We start from the raw sequence: 19661 nt of genomic DNA, 5'->3' as shown, positions 1-19661 counted from the left end.
CTGCCCCTTATTTTGTGATCTTGAGTAAACTGTCTGAGCCTTGGTTTCCTCACTTATAAGAATGCACTGACACAGCTAAAATGCCCCCATGAAATACAGTGGAGCAATTAGAGGCAATAGATCAGAACACAGAGCAAGATGGATCGAACTGAAAACATAGTTTTAAGTGAAAAAAAAAGTGATCAACAGAATGAGAAACATAACAATGCCATTTATAAAAAATCAAAACAACCACATACAATGAACGCCTAACACCCATGCAAATTATAGATATTCAACATATTGTAATGGTTGCCTATGAGAGGAAGAGAATGCAAGTGAGTTAGGAGGTTAAAAAAGGATCAAAAATAGAGAAAAGAGGGGCCTCAACAAATGTGTAAATAAATAAACAATTATATACCTTCCTCACAAGTTTATTCTGAAGATCTGATGTGTTTATGCAGAGGAAAGCAAAAGTTAAATTACTGTTTCCATTATGATCTCTATATTGGACAAAGGAGCTGAACAGAGGTAAAAATTCCCCATCACTTTTCAGTAGGAAGCTGTCCAGGGCAGGGCCCAGGAAGCCTTGCCCTGGCTTCAGAGTCTGCTGGTGAGATGACATCAGAGCTCTTCATGAAGGAGGGGCAGACTCTCCCTCACTTCTGGAGATACCACTTGATGGCATAGCCAGAAGCAGTGGCAGCCTCTTTCCATGGATACCATGCCAATGGCCCATATGGGCCCTCGGAAGAAGAAACCCAGGCAGATGGGTGCCTCAATGGCCTCCCCTCCTCATGACATCAAGTTCCGAGACTTGGTCCTCTATATTTTGGAGAGGAAAATGGGAACGACCCGCAGAGCCTTCCTCATGGAGCTGGCCCGAAGGAAAGGATTCAGGGTTGAGAATGAGCTCAGGTAGGACACCACTGATTTGGTTTGTGAATCAATTTTATGAAGAGCTTCTTTGAAACCCAAGGAACCCCTGTTTTCTTAGGGAAGAGGTAATGTGCCCACCAGTAGAACAGGTTTGAAATCAAAGAACAAATTTGAGCCAAGTAGTTGTGGGAAATAAGATGAGTGTGAACTGAATACAATTACATAGAAACTAATTGGCACCAAAAGATAAGGTAAATTTTTGTGTTTGTTTGTTTGTTTTTTGCTTTGCACTATTATTCACTGTTATGAGATGAGGGGTCTAGAGGTGATAAACAAAAACCAAGTTAGAAAATTCAATGCTGAAACCACTCAATTTCATTTTTGAACGAAACCCCACTGAGTTCAATCAAAAAATTTCAGCTACTTTGAAGCAAAATGGATGGTTCGTTTGCTTGGCTCTTAAGCTAAACATCTGGCTGTGCTGAGGTGACCAGTGTCTGACAAGCTAGGATGAGTGACTGCAGCTGGCTTTCACCACAGGCTCCCCAGTGTGGCCTTGATCTTGCTTTTCCAAAGAGCTAGCAGTCTGAGTGGGCTTTGCAGAGAGAAGGATGCTAGTTGAAGACTCGGGGACAGCTCCATCCAAGGATGGTAGATACCATGCTGAGAGTGATAAGCTCACTCAAGAGAATCCAGACAATAAAGCAATTGAAGCCACCTTTCGGGCCACCTACACTGCTTCACTCACAAACCCACTTACATCCTAGCAATTAGCCTTGTTGTTTTTCTAACTGTTACATAAACTCTTCATTGGCCTCAAATAGATGGAAGAGAAAACAAAACAAAATCCAGAAACCAATGGTATTAGAACCTTGACTTAAATAGTTCCAAACAGAACTGCCAGGGGGCCTGCAATGAATAAAGAATGATGATTAATGCAATTGGCTGGCTTTGATGGTCCAAGGAATAGACAGACCACATTTTTTTTTTTTTTTCAGGAAAAACTGTAAGAATTTTATGTGAAAATAAATTTTTACTTAAAAAACAGTCTTTGATATTTAAAAGTCAATCTGACAAGCATTTCCTGATGAAGACATGTCAGCTTCAAATTGCTAAAGAGACATATGTCAAAAGGCGATAGTCAGATATGATAATTTTCACAAGACCCATAATTCATATGAAAAGGCAATGTCACAGAAACATTTTTATTTTTTTCTTAAAATGCCCCATTCAGAAATTCCTGAATCTCTCATGGTCTCTCTCCCATCTGACTTCTTTTCATATGGTCTCCTTTGCCTTTTCTCGGCCTCTTTTCTTTTAACCCCTTATCTCCTTTAGGATGTTAAGTCCAAAATATCGTTTTGGGCTTATCCTCTTTTCCATGAAATCTGAGATTTCATCTAATTGTTAAGTCTGCTTAATTTTACAGAGTAACATAAAATGTTGGAAGTGGAGGGAGGAGGTGGAGAAGATGACATAGGCAAAGAGGCCAAATATCAGAAAAGAAAGAAAAAGAAATTGAAAAAACAGAAATTAAAAGCCTTAGAAAATACGGAACTGCTTTTTGTAGTAAAGAAACTTGGCAAGGGCCAGGCAGAAAGGTGAGAGCCAGATGGTCAAGGTGCCACTTACATAGAAAGCTCTGTTGCACCGTCCATACTTCCAGCAAGGGCTGATTCATTTAGTTATAGGCACAGCTACAAATACATACATGGGGGCTGAGGCAGATACTTGGGGAGACGTTGGGAGGCAAGTTTCTTCTTTTGGCAAGACAGCCTAAGAAGCAGCTCCGTGCCCCAGAGACCTGTGCCAGGGAGCAAGCCCAGCTGCTCAGGCGACAGAGGAAACTGGTGCATGGTGAGCAAACTGCTACTGTGCATGTGATGGTGGCAAAGTTCCCAGGCTGGCAGCTCAGTAGACACATTAACTACAAATGTGTTCTATGGCACAAAAATAAACCACAGGAAGCAGAAGTCCTAGCTCTCAAACGGAATTTCCATACATAGATACCTACACTTTAATTGGGAAGGACAATAGAAATCATTGTAGGGGGAAATCTCTTGATAAGGAATGTAGAGACCTCCAATTCTGGCTCTGATCCTTCCCAGCCACGTGTGGGGTGAGATCCCCTTTCTCCTCTCTGACCTTAGTGTCCAGATAAATGGTCTAGTCTCCCTGATGTGACCACCTAATGTGGTGATGGATGTCAACGTGCTCTGATAAATTAAGTTATACAAGTGGAAAGTGTGATTGGTTTCTTGTTAATTAGCTGGATCCATTGATCTTTCTAACAGAACCTAAGGAGAGGGTTCTCTCTCCATAATATGAACTAGGTCAAATGATATAAACAAATAGAACAAAGACAGGAAGGAAACCCATCAAAATGTTATAAGTGGTTATTTTGGCGGAGTGGGGGAAGGGTGTAGTAGGGAAGGATTTTAGCTGCTTTTATGCTCTGTGTTTTCCAATTTTTTTACAATAAGCATTTATTTTTAAAATGAAAATAAATAAAACTGATGTTTAAAAGAAAGTATGCTTCTCAATAGTGAAGGCTAACTATACCTTGTCTTTCTAGTAATCAGAGACAGGGGAGCTACGAAAAAAAAATGTTCTGAAAATAGGCAACAATCTCCATAGTTCCTAGCACGTTCTTTGGCTGCCAGAAGGATTAAATTTGAGGAAAACTCTGATTCTTACTTTACCTGGGCCTGAACACACAGCTTAGAAATGGCTTACCTGCATGCATTGAACTTTCTGGGGCTCTTTCATTCCCCAGCACATGTGTACTGTATCCTTACATGTGGATTGGGCTGCATTAATATTTATGTTATATTGCAAAAATGTGCTATTCAAGGTGCCATAGGAAGCTGGTTCTTAACAATATAAATCGGGGGTATCAAGTCATGCCATTTGAGGCATTTTTGCACATTCATGAAAAGGATGCTGAATTTTATTCCATGGCTAACATCCTAAATTTTTGAGCAACTTCGTCATCTTCACGTTATCTAGGACAAGCAAGAGAAGGGTCAGAATCTAGTACTTGTCATGTTCTTGTTTCATCCTTGCTTCCAGTACTTTGAGCTTTTTAAAAATTTTATCTGTCATCAACCCTCCTCTCTGAACACATTAGCGAAGCCTACTCTGTATGACCTAAATCATTGATATTGAGGAAGAAAGAGCTGTGGCTAGGAAGGATGGCTCTCCAGGGTTATGTCACCCAGCAGTTTAACACTTGCTGAGTTCCACTGTTCAAGCAGTAGAAACCCACCAGATGACACTTTCGTCCTGCCTAGACCTCCATCATTTATCTACAAGGGTACCTTTAGAAGGCATTGTCTTGGATGAAAACAAGATATGCCATCGTGGCATCATAAATAAAGGGTTCCATCAGTACCCACTCTGCACAGTATTTGTCTGTTTCTGGAGATACAAATTAGTAAAAGACATGAGCCCTGAAAGCAAGAAGTTTGCAATTGGCCAGGGAAGTCAGGAATTGTACCTTTGTTGTCACCTAGAATTAAAAGAGACCATAATGTATTTTCCAAGTATGTACTAGTCTTCTTCTTCTTTGTATTAGTATTTTCCTACACAGCCCTTCACTTTCAGCCTTCTTGTATTGTGTTGGCTTAGTTACATATAACCTGCCTGCCTGTACTGTACATCTATTCACTATGTAATATTTGATATGTGGCTTCTGCCTCACTCATTATCCCAATGCTATTGTCTCCAATGTCCCAAGGAATCTCATGATAGTAAAACCCATGTTTTCTTCCCCTGAATGTTGATAAAAATTCTCTCCTTGATCAAAGTCTAGAATAGCTACTAGCAGCTTAGGGCCATATCCTTAGGATATTGCCCCTCCCCCAACCACCTCTCCACCCCACCTTAAAATGCCTGCTTGAGAAAGCTCAAGGCTGCCAGGAGAATTTACTACTTGTTCCAGCCAAAACCTAGCTGTAGGCAGATGGGTCCCTGAACCCCCTCTTGGAATTGTTGCTTTAGAAACCTTTCTAAATCCTTTCTCTGCCTCCTTTGAGATGTAAGTCTTCCAACCACCCAGAACTGTCTTCTCAAGGACCAGAGAGTTGACTCTTTGAAAAGCAAATATTCAAGGAGAGAACTGTCATTCCCATTCTCTGTGGGAAGGTAAAGGCCTAACTTTAATGGACACCTTTCTCTAACTTGCACCCTGCCTCCTGTCATAAAGATTCAAGAAATTTGTTTCTCCTCTGCATACACGCCAATTAGCAAATCCTGGTGGCCTGGTCATGTGGACCAACCCCCTTAAAGCCCCTCAGTGCCTTTCCCTTAGCACAGCCAGCCTTTAAAAGGTCTCCTTGAAGTTGAGTTTCCATCATGCTGGACCCCCTTCTCTATTGCAATAGTCATTACTAAATAAAATATACTCTTTTTTAACTAGTGTCCCATTTTGGTTATCCTTGACAATGTTCTGTCATTTCAAATTTGTGGTATCTGAAACCAAAATATTAAAAATCACTGTCTGCAAAATAAACTGAACACCACATGCAAAAGATTGTACCTGCTCTAGAAAACATGATGGTCAACTAATGTATCTCTAGGCCCCTTCCAGGTCCAATGTCCAAACACATCGTCACTAGTTGCTCTTTACGTTATTTTCTCACTCTTTCCCCCTGGCCTTGAACCTCTCTTCCCTACCCCTCTCTACATCTAAGATCTAAGACCCCTGGAAGCCCTCCTAGAGAAGAGAATTTCCTCCCTGGAGCACAAGTGCGGTCCATGGCCTGGGGTTGGCGGCCGGCGCTCCCACTTGGCTTTGTTCCTATCTCATCCAGTTCTTCATCTCACCCTCTCTGACTCCATGAGGACAAAGGTGTCATCTTGTAGACCTCACTCTCAGACCACTGACAATCTTCTTACACATAGTTGGCTTCAGAAAATATTTTCTCAAAAGAATGATTTATCTGGTGAATATAAAACCAGCTAGAGGAACTTGGGATTACCAAATTAATTTTTCTACAATGCACCAGTATTACTTTTGTAATCAGCAAAATAATAATGACTTTATTTTTATAAATTCAAGAGCATGTATTTATAGCCCTGCTCTGGTCCAAATTACTTTATAGTGCAAAATTTGTGGAATTAAAATTAATGAACATGTTCATAACACCATTTAAGATGGGCCAAAGAAATCAAGGCAAGACTCTCAGTCTTAAGTTTATCAGGGCTGGGAATAGAAACCTGTCTTTAATGGTGCTATTAAGAGTGTGAGATAAAACTGCTTCGATTTTTCTGTTTCGGGGATTATGAAAGAGATCAGTTTCTAAGGGAAATTAGTAGGAGGGTTTTTAAACTGTAAACAGCTCAGCTTAATTGTAAATTACTATTTAAAGTCATTATTTACAAAATAAGTCCTACATCAGATGGGAAGAATCAGAAATCACCTCTCCAGGGAAAGAAAACAGATAAAGATAAAAGCAGGTGACCATCCACGATGACTGGGGGAGTCAGACCGGGGGTCAGTCTGTCTCCAGGCAAAAAGGATGGCTGTCTCTTTCTTCATGGGGTGTTTTCCTAATTATCTAGAGAAGCAGGACCAACTAGGAAAAGAAAAGCAGGAAGAGTCAGGATACAGGTATCAGAGGGAAGAAAATCAGAACTGAGCTTTGTGAGTTCATCCCATAACTCAGAGCCTTCTGGACATGTGAGTGCCACATTCATGGTTCTTATCATGTCTTTTACCTCATGTGTTATCATATACTTAATGTTTCCTTTTCTTGTTCCTAAACGGAATTGTTGAAAATAATTCAGCTTTGTCCTAAGGAATAATGTGAAAACCATGAAACCCATAAAAGCCGTCTGATATGCATAATCTAAAAATGTAGCTATAAATAAACATATGGTGTATGCTTTTTAAATGCCCAGTTGTGTACTTGCTAAAATCATCTCATGTTCCTGCAGAGAAATGAGTACCACGCTGGGAAACATTGCTGTAACTGAGCCCAACGTCCCGCGTGGGGCAATTAAAGAAAACTTTCTTTACACCCGTGTTTTCTCAAAGTGGAGTTCTTGGGCTGTGGGTGGGTGTCGTGCGGGAGACCCTGCTCGCTGCGCCATGTGTCGTGCAGGGAGGCCTGCGGGGTCTCTGCTCCCGCTCCCCACACAAGAACACAGGATATGGTGAGGCCAAAAAGGAACACCCACGGAGCTATAGGTAGGGGAGTCATACCACTATATTCTCGCTGGCGACTGGGTTGGAGACACAGGAAACAGGAGCCACACAATTGTCAACCCTCATTGCTCTGCTTGCAGGCTCAGACACCATCTTCTTGCTAGCCCCCATTTTTCTTCTCTTTCTGCTTGCGTAGCCACGGCAGTTATATTAGTGGCCAATGGCTCACTGGTTACAGCTGACGGCCAACTAGCCACAGCTGATGTCCATACAATCACAGTTGATGGCCATTTACTACCTGAGCCAGCACCTTTCTATGTGAAGCCAAGAGCCTGGAAACTGCTTTTTGGGGCTCTGTCCCCACAGTGGATTTTAAAATATGGGCGCTCCCCTGGAGAAGCAGGAGCAATTTTCCTTTTCATTGCATCTGGAAGGGCTCTTGACTGCTTCAACCAAGAGTGACACTATGTGACTTTTGAGGCTGGATCATAAAAGGCTTTGTGGCTTCTGCTGTTCCCTGGGTCCCAGAAGCTCATGTAAGGAGTTTTGAGTTCCCTGTGTGAGCGGCCATGCAAAGGTGTTCTGATTGGTAGAGCTGTGAGCCCAGCCTCCCAGCCGGCTTCGCCAAGGTGCCAGACATGCAGAGCCATTTGGAGCGTCAGCGCCTCCATCAGCACCACACCGGACAGAAGGATGACCAGCCAAGCTGCCTGAATTCCTGACCCACAGAATTGCAGATATAATAAAATCCTTGCCTTTTTTAAACCATTACATTTTGAGGTAGTTTGTTACACACTAACAGATAACTAGAACTGACTGACTGTCAGAATCACCAAGGGAGCGCGTCAAAATACATATTCCTCGGCCTTCGGAAAGATTTACTGAATCTGATTCTCTGGTAATAGGGCCCAGGCACCTGAATTTTAACCCAGCTTCCTGGGTGTCTTGGGTAGACACTAGAGTGTAAGAAACATTCCTTTAGCGCCATTGATTAATAAGTTCATTTATTCATTTTACCAGTAGTCTATTTATTGATCCTTACTGTGAATCTGGCCACGTGCTGGGCACCAGGCATGGTTATAACCCAGATCATAACCAGGCAGATTACAGCCCTGTCCATGCCCTCAGGGATGCCAGTGAGCAGGGGCAGGAGGAGCACATTTTGCTTCAGCGTGAGTTGAAGGAGAACCCTGCATCTTTTTCCCTGTGGGAAGCTGAGGGACAAATTCTAGTTCAGAACGGCCAAACCTAGTCCAAGACACTAAGTAGTCATGGCTAAGAAACCAGGTGCTCTTAAGGAATTGAATCCGCTCGTATTTCAGGAACAGCCATCTCAGCAGCATCTTGGGGTCTTTGAAAGAGGTTTGGGGCAGCTGCCTGATGCTGTCGCTCACCTTTTATTATAAGGAGAAAGCCCAGGCCTCCAGTGGCAAGGCAGGAACTACCTCAGCCCCAGCCCCATGTTTGTTTGTCCTTGAAAATGACATTCATGTGTATTTTTTTCTCCTAAGTATAAAAGGGATGATAGAGATGGTTCACCACAGAAATTTACAGAAAAATACTGAAACAAACAAACCCTCACTCAGGGGTCTAACCACAGTCTAGCAGAACGTTAAGAGATTGCTTGAGTCATGCACACCTGGGTTTGAATCCTGGCTTCATGTAACCTCTACAAGCCTTGGTTTTCTTGTCTGAAATTATATTGCCCACCTCCTAAGACTCTTGTGAGGATTAAGTAAAAATGTACAGTGGGCTCTCCGTAACTGTGGGTTTCTCATCCACAGATTCAACCAACTTCAGATTGATAATAAGTTTTTAAATTCCAGAAAGCTGATGCCTGAACAGTAGGGTATAACAACTATTTGCATAGCATTTACATTGTATTAGGTATTGTAAGTGATCTAAATATGATTTAAAGTACATGGTAGGATGTGCGTAAGCTACATGCAGCTACCCCATTTTATATAAAGGGCTTAGCATCTGAGGATTTTGGTATGTGGGGGTTGTCCTGGAACCAATCCCCTGTGGAAACCGAGGGACAGCTGTGCGTGTGTGTGTGTGTGTGTGTGTGTGTGTGTGTGTGTGTGTAGCTATTATTTTTTCTACTAGTCTAGAGTATCTCTCTAGTCTTTTTCTTTTATATATATGCCTGTATGTTACATTATCTGTTCATTGTTCTATAGCATCCCTCCCCACACTTGCCCATGCTTCTGGGTGTCCCTGTTAGAGGCAGGGCTGTGTCCAGAAATATCCTAGATAAAGAGATAGTGATGGTGGAGCAGGGGTGGTAAGTGTGGATGGCGAAGGGCCTGAATTTGGAAGACGAGCCCCAGGGCTCCTCCTTGGCGTACCCGTCTCCCTCCGAGGTTTAGGCAAAGCCCAGAGCTCAGAGAGTCTGCCAGCTTCCCTGTGGCTTCTCCATCTTGGTTTGTAGCTATAGCAACTGTTCTTTCAGACTTTCTGGGACAGTTCTACACGTCTTACAGTCTTATTGTAGCCCACATGATATTGGATATAAAACACCAAAACATAAATTCTATGTGACAGCCGCAGGGATAGTGTGAATAATAGTGTGAATATATAGGAAGTATTACTGTATCTTTATTTCTGCTCTTTGGGGGCAATCAGGTTTTTTGGTTTTTTTAAATAATCATGATACCCATCCAGATGTTGTTTCTTCTGCATAAAAGAGCAGCTCTCTCTACAGCCATGGAATAAGCACCAAGTCACAGAGAGTAGCTCGGTTTAGTCCAGCATACAGGCTTTGGATTAAAATAGAACTAGGATCAAAGCCTCACTCCCCCAATTATTAGCTGGTGAATGTTTACATCTCCAAAGCTCTCTTTGTTTATGTTTAGATGGGGATGATAATACCTAGCTCATAGTGTTATTGATAATAAATGAGGTAATGCATGAAATGTGTCTGGTACATAGTAACATTCCAATATTATTAATATTTTCAATATTAGAGTACTCAGAGCACAGAGAAAAACCACTGCACCAGCAAACAGGTAAATAGCTGTTACAACACAGCAGTAAGAAATTGTCAGCAAAACACTAGAGGCAGTGACTTTCCTTCTCCCTCTGAGGTTTAAACAAGAGCCTAAGGACAGAAATATAAATGGAATATGTAGTTTTATCAATCCTTTCGTTGTCTTCTTAAAGTCTTCACATAAACAACCTTTCAAGAAGTTTATTATAAGTAACTTTTGGAATTGTGTGGACCCAGAATAGGGAAGCAGTGATCCATCTTCCCTCAACTCTTGTAAAATGTTGTTTTACAACGACTTATTTCTGCTGGGCCTCCAGCACATCCTGCCACATGGACAATCTCAGCTCTGATCCCCAGTTCTCTCCCAGCGTCGCCTCAGATCCCAACTGTCACCTGGATATTTTCATTGGGATCTCCTGCCATCTTTCAAATGCAACATGCATAAAAAAACTTCAATTCCACTCCCCCACCCCTTCTCCCAGAGAGATACAACTTACTAAATCCCTGTTTCTACCAAAAGTGCTAGTACTTTACTGTGATCCGTATGCTGGAATAATAGTTGACTCTATTCTCCACTTCCTTTTAGAAATGAACTAATGCCGGAGGTCTGTCATTTATCTCCTTTGCCTTTCTTCCTAGTGCTATAGGAACCAGACTGGGTTAAAATCATCTCATATTTGGTCCATTGTTTCATTCTTCTAAGTAGCTCCCCAACCCTCCCCACCCATCACTCTCTCCTCCAAATCATTGCATGTACCAGACTAGTCTTTAAAAATAACAGTAATGCTATCGATGTCCTGCTCAAAAAAACCTTCATTGGCTCCATTATCCCAGAAAATAAGATCTAACCTCCTCAACCAGGCTTCGAAGATCTTTTATAATGTGGTTGCCCCTGCTGACTCAGTCATGCCTACTACTTCTCATCATAAACTCTTCATCCAATCCAGGCAATTCTCCTGCCTTTCTTTCTGGCCTCTGAACCTTTTCTTCCAAGAGGGCCAATGTTCTGCCTTTCAGGTACTTTATTCCTCCGCATACATCAAAACTAGACACAAATCACACTTTTCCATAAAGCCATCCCACCTCTCCCAGCTCACCCTAAGTTTTTTCTTCTCAGCACACCTCATGCAGATCTTGTCCATGCCTCATGTCTTGTCATAACACATCATTAACCATCCGTTTCATGTAAAATAGTAATGTCCAGGAACTTCCCTTTTCTTCTTTAGTACCCAACACCTACCACCACCACCACGATTGCCACAAGGAACTCAGGGCTATGAATTTAACAGTGAACCAAAAAATTACCCAATGAATCCAAGAGTCAATCAAAAAAAGGAGGAGAAAAAGGAAGTCAGGGAAGAGAAGTAAGAAAAAGAAAAGAATTCTATTTTTCTCTTGGATGCCAAGATAATGCATCTTGCTATCTCCCAGATTCACAGACTATTTGAACTGAAAAGGCCATAAAAATCACTGGTTCCAGTGATATAATGCTGACTGTGAAAACTTGTTAAAAACTAGAAATAACACACTTGACCCAGAAAAGACAATAAAAAAAGGATAAATATCATTTACTAGCTGTGTGACCTTCAGGATGTCATTTTACTTCTCTGTTCTTCAGTTTCCTCATTTTTAAAGTGTGAATGACATAACACTTACTTGAGGAGCTATTTGAGTATTAAAGGATGTGTGTAAAGTTCTTAGACAGTGCTGAAACATAGTATGTGCTCAGTAGTTTTTAGGGAAAAGATCCCTGCCCATCTTACATCACACAGTTGTGCTTTGAAAAACGTGTAAAGCAGTCATTCTCAAAAGCTGGTCACCACCTATTAATGGGGTGTGCAATCAATTCAGTGGGAGGTTATAAGCATATCTACATCTATGTCAATTTTTATTTGGGGTCATGTATGAAATGTATTTCTATCTGTGGGTGACAAATAAAAATGAAATGGCATACCAGAGCCATATGTAGAGTGCTAGGTTCTACTTTAAGAACAATTCTATCTTCCATCTTCTCTGGACCTCGGTTTTTCCATTGACACCACAATCTTGCTAATGTTTTCTTAATTTTTCTTGTGTCTGACATGTAACATACACCACTCTTGCTACAATAATTAAAATAGAGAGAATTCCCTTGCACGGAGGTCTAAATTCTCCGTGCCCATGGTCAGGTCTAGTGTGCATCTTTCTCCATCAGGTGGAGTCCTCTGAACACCTTGAAGAAAGAGGACCGCATCTGATTTTTCAGCTGGTAACTGAGTCTTGCCTTCTGCAGTGATTCCGTCACCCACATTGTGGCAGAAAACAATTCTGGTTCCGATGTCCTGGAGTGGCTTCAGGTACAAAATATAAAAGCCAGCTCACAGCTGGAACTCCTCGATGTCTCCTGGCTGATAGAGTGTATTGGAGCAGGAAAACCGGTGGAGATGACAGGAAAACACCAGCTTGCCGTAAGTGCCACAGTTGTGATTTTCAATGTCCTTTGCTTGATGGTTAGGAACATGGGCGATTGGATCAACAGGTCTGGGTTCTCTGCCTCCTGCCTGTGTGACCTTGGGCGAGTTACTTAGCTTTGCGAGCTTCAGTTTCCTCTTCTATGATATGAGATAACAATAGTGTCTACCTCATAAGCTGGTGCTGAGGAGTAGAATAACATACATGTAAAGCACTTAACACAAAGCCTGACCTATAGTAAGTATTTAATAAATTGTAGCTATATTTATGAACAAGTCTATACACAAATATTTCAAAATATTAAATTTTCTGGTAGCCAGGAAAGTAAAGGGTTCCTTTTTTTTTTCCTTACTATGACCACTCATAAAGAAAAACAATTAAGAAAGGTAAGTTCTTAATTCAAAATTCTTCACCAATAGTGCTAGACTCCCAAGGAAGGAAGTTCAGACCGTAACTACATAAGTTTATGGAAAAGGAAAAGGGTATTTAAGTGATGGTCCTTTCTCATGTTTTTTTTCCTGATTGCAAAAGGAATACATATTAATTATAGCAAATTCAAATATTAGAGATTCAGATAACTTAAAATTTGACTCTCCTATAATTTTATCCTCTTCCCAGAAACAATTGCCATCCTACTGCCTCCATTTTTTTCGTACCTATCTATTATTATTACTATTGATTGTTACTAAAAATGGATGCTTACACATTTGTTTAGGCAAGAAGAGACTTTTCAGCCAGCTCCAACCCCGAGCCCCAGAAGACTCCACCACTTGCTGTACAAAAGATCTCTCCGTACGCGTGTCAGAGAAGAACCACTTTAAACAACTGTAACCACATATTCACGGTAATGGGGCTTTACAACATCCAGAGTAAATGAAGCACTTGCAGCTTCTTTCCATGGATCTCCAAATTAAATTATAAAATTTCCTGAAAATCTAGGAAAGTTTTCCCCACACTCACCCATCCACCTACCCAGGTCTGATCTCTGGTGCTTCTTTCTGTCAAGAATAGGTCTACTTCTGTCACGGACAGGGATAAATATAGTTGAATTATATTCTTAAAGATGGTAGATTACTATTTATTGAGAGCTGTCATTATTGGGCACAACAGTTGTCAAAGGCAACTATTCTGAAAAAATAAAAAACTATAATTAGTCCAAAACATAGTGAGAGCAAATTACGCAGAAACAGCAATAAACAGCTTTTACTGGGAAACCAGAAGATTAGGAGACAACAGACCTAGAGTCTTGCCTGCCTGATATTACCTATGTTGGGCAAGTCAGTTCCTCTCTCTGAGCCTCAGTTTCCTTATCCATTCAGTTAGAAATTAACTAGCTCATCTCTACAGCCACATCGAGCTCTGAAGTTTGGCAATCGTGTTCCAAATGACCCTCACAAGCCCACAGTTGCTTGTCCTCCAGCCTAGAGGCAGTCCTCAGGTGGATAAAACATGCAGTAGTATATCAAATACAAACTTCTCATTCCAGCCCCGCATGTGCGAGGAAGACCAGGAAATTGGCAGCTACTGGGCACCAGGAACACGATGCCGCACAGCTGCAACTACTTCCTCCTCTGCTAAAAGTGCAAACATGCCTTACCTTAAATAACCCCAGCCTCGGCTCTGTGCCATCTCCGATTACACCCGTTTCAACAAGTTTTTGTTAATAGCTGACTGTGTTTCATGTACTAGCTAAGAGACGGAGGATACCCAGTGATCAAGGCAGAATCCTGGCCACAGGCTGGTGGGAAAGTCAGCATGCAAAGTAGGAAGGATCATGCTGAGTAATGACTAGTAGGATGCTGAGATCATGTTTTGGTTCAGTCATTCCTGAATACCTCCCTAATGGCATCGAACTCAGTTTCTTTACAAAGCACTCCATGGCCTGTCTTTTCAATTCAACTCCACTCATCCAACGAGGGAGGGGGACGAGAGTACTGGACACCCGATCCTGACCTTCAAGGAAAAGGTCAGGAAGTGTTCCCATACTTAACGGAGAGCAAGAGATGTTTGCGAGGGACCACTGGCTCAGGGGCTAGGAAACAGACCGTGTTTTACTCACCTGGTTTTATTCTTCAGGACGCCTTTGAGGTACTGGCTGAAAATTATGAGTTTAGAGAAAATGAAGGCTGCTGTCTGGCATTTATGAGAGCAGCTTCTGTACTTAAATCTCTGCCATTCACAATCATCAGTATGAAGGACACAGAAGGAATTCCCTGCCTGGGGGACAAAGTGAAGTGTATCATAGAGGTAAGGGTGAAATGGGATTTGTCACACCTCCTAATAGGTAGGCAGGGAGGGAGGGAGGGTGAGGGAGAGAAGGAGAGAGAATAGATTTTTCTGTCAATTATGTAGATGTATTCATGACTTACAGTACTTTCTCTTAATAGGTCAGATTAGATAGATGATAGACAGACAGACAGACAGACAGACAGACAGACAGACAGACAGATAGATAGAATCCATACCCCAATGTTACCACATCTGGAGCTATGTGGAGCCAGCTAAATGGAAAAAGAATTCTCCTATATTGTTAGTAATCACAGTGCGAGATTCAAGTGATCTGAAACCTCAACAGCAGATGATGGTCTGATTTCAAACGCAGCTTGTGTGAAGGACCTCAGTTCCATCAGGGAATGTCACCCTCCAGAATGGTGGTGGATATACTAGATGAAAAGTCTTCTTGTTTCAGCAAGTTCATATCCATTGAAAAGAAAATGATCACGAGAGTGTCCGGATCCCAGGTTTCGTGAGGGCATTTAGGATTGTTAAATGCTGCAGGACGCGAGTTCTGTGAACCTTGGTGACAGTCCAGGCATGTACTGCAGACACTCAAAAGGACACTTCCACTCACCCAGTGTGCTCTTGTGGGGAGGATCTGTGGGCACGGGACCAAGCTCAGCCTTCGCCTTAGGAGCTTATGGACAGTATAAGGAGGATTTTAAAAAACTAATAACAGGAGAGTTGCAGTCAACATGGCACAGTAGGTAAATGCTGTTCTCACCTTCTCTCACAACCACATCGAAATTACAACTAACCTACAAAACAACCATTATTGATAATCACCTAAAATCTTGCTGACCCAAAGCCCTACAACTGAGGACGTGCAGAAGAAGCCTCCTAGAGACTGGTAGGAGGGACAGAGACGCAGACCAGGCTGGTCCCACACCCACGTGTGACCATTAAAAATCAGGAGGGATATCTTGGCTGTGCAGATCCTCATCAGAGGAGGGAGAGGTCCCAACGCCACCCCAGCCCAGGGTTCCAGTGCCAGGGAGAGAAGTCCCTGTAATTTCTGGTTGTGAAAACCAGCGGCGATTGTGACTGAGTGAAACAGACGGCAACTGCACCCCCAGCTTCTCCTCTTAAAGGAACCATGCAAGGACTTACCATCAGAATCACTGAGCTCCAGTGCTGGGGCAGCAGATGAAAAGGTGGCAGGGACATACGGTGGGGAACTGAGTTGTCTGGCTTAGGACAGGGGCTGGAGGGGCACCTTTCTCCTGGATGGAGAAGCTGGCAGAGGCCACTTCTTTTTTGTTGAGCCCTCCTTCTCCCCAGTGTGTATATGCAGTTGGCCACCATATCTGTGAGTCTCCATCAAGCTGACTAAAGCTGTTCATTTGCCACACCCTGGTGATTCGAGACACTGCCCAGCCCAACTTTAGGCCACACCCAAGCTACTTCCAGTGGCTTTTTCATATAAATCACCTGCCTTAGTTCATGCTGCAGATTTCCTAGGATCTCTCAAAGGTTTGTAGAGTCCAGATAAGCAACATCTGGCCTGAACATGTCCTCTACCTCTGACTGAGCAGCCCTAAGGCCAACACTAGTGGTAGCTGTCCTTGGTTTGCAGCTTGGCCTCTCAAGGTACGTCCACGTACGGTACAGATGGAAGCCATCTGCAGATTTCTTTGTGGCTCCTGCTGGATGGACCCAGGTGGGGCACAGGCTGTGGCTGAACTTGACCAGCAGCGAATACCCCCTAAGGTGGTCCTGGGGCTAGTGCCCCCAGTGGCCAGCTTTGAAATGAGCTAGAGCATCACCCAGCTGCCTCCAAGAATGACACACGCAAGGGGCAGATTGGGCAGGCACCAGAGCCCTGCTAAGGCAGATCCTACTCTGTAGAGTATGCCCCTGAAGCACAACTCCTCCACTGTAGTCTCAGCCAGTCTTCACAACCAATGAGCCCAAGGGTCAGTCCCTCTTATTGATGTGCAAATAGCAACCAAAGCTCAACTACAACAGGAGGGCACACACAACTCATACAAGGGACACATCTGGAGTGCGTGGCTCAGATGACCAGAAAGACTGTGCCACTGATCCCCACAGCACACCTACTACAGAAAGCCACTCTACAAAGACCGGAAGACATGGCAGCCCTACCTAATACATAGAAACAAACACTGAGGGGCAGCCAAAATTGGGAGACAAAGAAACATGTCCCAAATAAAAGAACAGAACAAAGCTCCAGAAAAAGAACTGAACAAAATGGAGACAAGCAATCTACCAGGCACAGAGTTCAAAACATTGGTTATAAGGATGTGCAGTGATCTCAGGGAGAACTTCAACAGAGAGATAGGAAACATAAAAATGGAGATAGAAAACAAGAAAAAGAACCAGTCAGAAATAAAGAATATAATAATGGAAATGAAGAATACATTATAGGGAATCAACAGTAGATTAGATGAAGCAGAGGATTGCACCAACAATGTAGAAGATACGGTAGCAGAAAACACAGCAAAAAGAAAAAAGAATCCAAAACATTGAGGACTGTTTAAGGGGCCTCTGGGACAACATCAAGTGTACAAATATTTGGATCATAAGGGTAACAGAAGGAGAAGAGAAAGAGCAAGGAATTGAAAATCTATTTGAAGGAATAATGACAGAAAACTTTCCTAAACTGATGAAGGAAATACATATACAAGCCCAGAAAGGCCAGAGAGTCCCAAACAAGATGAACCCAAAGAGGCCCACACCAAGACACATCACAATTAAAATGACAAAGGTTAAAGACAAAGAGAGAGTCTTAAAAGCAGCAAGAGAAAAGCAGTTAGTTCCTACAAGGAAGGCCCCATAAAACTATCAGCTAATTTCTCAACAGAAACTTTGCATACCAGAAGGGATTGGCAAGAAATATTCAAAGAGATGAAAAACAATGACCTACAACCAAGATTACTCTGCCCAGCAAAACTACCATTTAGAATCCAAGGACAGATAAAGAGCTTCCCAGACAAGAAAAAGCTAATGGAGTTCATCACCACCAAACCAATATTACAAGGAATCTTAGAGGGCCTTCTTTAAGATGGGGGGGGGGGGAATATATATATATATTCATATATTTCTTATATATGAATAATAAAATGGCAATAACTATATATCTATGAACAATTACTTTCAGTGTAAATGGATTAAATGCTCCAATTAAAAATTGGGGGGCTGAGTGGATAAGAAAACAAGACCCTTACATATGCTGCCTACAAGAGACTCTCTTCAGATTGAAAGACACACACAGACTAAAAGTAAAAGGATGGAAAAAGATATTTTATGAAAATGGAAACAAACAAACAAACAAAATCTGGAGTAGCAATACTTATACCAGACAAAATAGACTAAAACAAAAGCTATTACAAGAGACAAAGAAGTACCTAGTAATCCCACTTCTGGGTATTTGTCCAAAGAAGTCCAAAATGCTACTTCAAGGGGACATGCTCATCCGTATGTTCACTGCAGTATTGTTTACAATAGCCAAGATATGAAGGCAACCTGGGTGTCCCTGAATGGATGAGTGGATAAAGAAGAGGTGGTACATATATACAATGGAATATTAGTCAGCCATAAAAAAGAAGGAAATATTGCCATCTGCAACAATATGGATGGATATAGAGGGCACTGTGCTGAGTGTAATAAATCAGACAGCAAAAGACAAATGTCATATGATTTCACTTAAGTGGAATCTAAAGAACAAAATAAACAAAACAGAAACAAACTCATAGATACAGAGAACATTTTGATGGCTGTCAGGTGGGAGGAAGGTTGGGAATGGGTGAAAAGGAGAAGGGATTAAGAAGTACAGATTGGTTGTTACACAGTAGTCACGGGATGTACCGTGTTTCCCCGAAAATAAGACCTCACTGGACAATCAGCTCTAATGTGTCTCTTGGAGCAAAAATTAATATAAGACTGGTTATATTATATTATATTATATTATATTATATTATATTATATTATATTATATTATATTATATTATGTTATGTTATACCCAGTCTTATAGTAAAATAAGACCCGGTATTATTATATTATATTATATATTATATTATATTATATTATATTATATTATATTATATCATATTATATTATATTATGTAAGACCCGGTCTTATATTATAGTAAAATGAGACTGGGTCTTATACTAATTTTTGCTCCAAAAGACATATTAGATCTGATTGTCCAGCTAGGTCTTATTTTGGGGGAAACACGGTAGGGTATAGCATAAGGAATATCGTCAACAATATTGTAATAAATATGTATGGTGTCAGGTGAGTACTAAATCTATCGGGGTGATAGATGGGAGGGGGTTGGGGGCAGGGTGAAAAAGGTGACGGGGTTAAGAAGTACAAATTGGAAGTTACAAAATAGTCATAGGGATATAAAGTATAGGGAATATAATCAATAATATGGTAATAACTGTGTATAGTGCCAGGTGGGTACTAGTCAGGGGGTTACTTCCTAAATTACATAAATGTCTAACCACTATGCTATACACTTGAAACTAATATAAAATAATATTGAATGTCAATTCTAATTGAAAAAATTTTAAAGGAGGGGAAAGATCAATAATAATGTGTTAGCATGGTAATGTCAGATGTTTGCTGGACTTATCATGGTGATCACTTCTTTAGCACAGGTAAATAATCAATAATGATAGTGCCAGGTGGGTACTGTTGAATAACTATGATGTGTACCTGAAAGTAATATAATATTGTATGTTAGTTATATTTTAATAAAAATCTTAACAAAAAAAGAAAATGATCACAAATATTTAGACACACATTGGTCAGTGACTATTCTGGTTTGATGTTCTGTAGATTTGGACCCAAATCATTCTGAACCTTTATTACTGACGATTGTAAAGCGATACTTGGAAATATAATGACCTGGGATTTTCAATATTATAGAGAAATGTCTTATTTTCTCCAGATCAGCTAGGGA

The 19661-nt window shown here is 41.4% G+C and overlaps 1 protein-coding gene across 2 annotated transcripts in view; it reads left to right on the top strand.

The window, feature by feature from the left end:
- The first annotated feature begins 541 nt into the window (after positions 1-541).
- The window catches only part of DNTT (DNA nucleotidylexotransferase), a 38441-nt gene continuing 19321 nt past the window's right edge, over positions 542-19661 (top strand). The window contains exons 1-4 of one of the 2 annotated variants that reach the window (XM_074339305.2): positions 542-897; positions 12274-12448; positions 13168-13296; positions 14529-14699. In XM_074339305.2, coding sequence (XP_074195406.2) covers positions 695-897; positions 12274-12448; positions 13168-13296; positions 14529-14699 — 678 coding nt within the window. In that variant the 5' untranslated portion in view covers positions 542-694. The remainder of the gene's footprint in view (positions 898-12273; positions 12449-13167; positions 13297-14528; positions 14700-19661) is intronic. The other variant, XM_074339304.2, reaches the window with a different exon arrangement.

Source organism: Rhinolophus sinicus, chromosome 15 (genome assembly GCF_057876585.1).
Source record: "Rhinolophus sinicus isolate RSI-liver-muscle chromosome 15, RSI-T2T, whole genome shotgun sequence".
NCBI classification, from domain to species: Eukaryota; Metazoa; Chordata; class Mammalia; order Chiroptera; family Rhinolophidae; genus Rhinolophus; species Rhinolophus sinicus.
The sequence above is the reverse complement of the archived record's forward strand: the minus strand, read 5'-3'. Positions and strand labels throughout refer to the sequence as shown.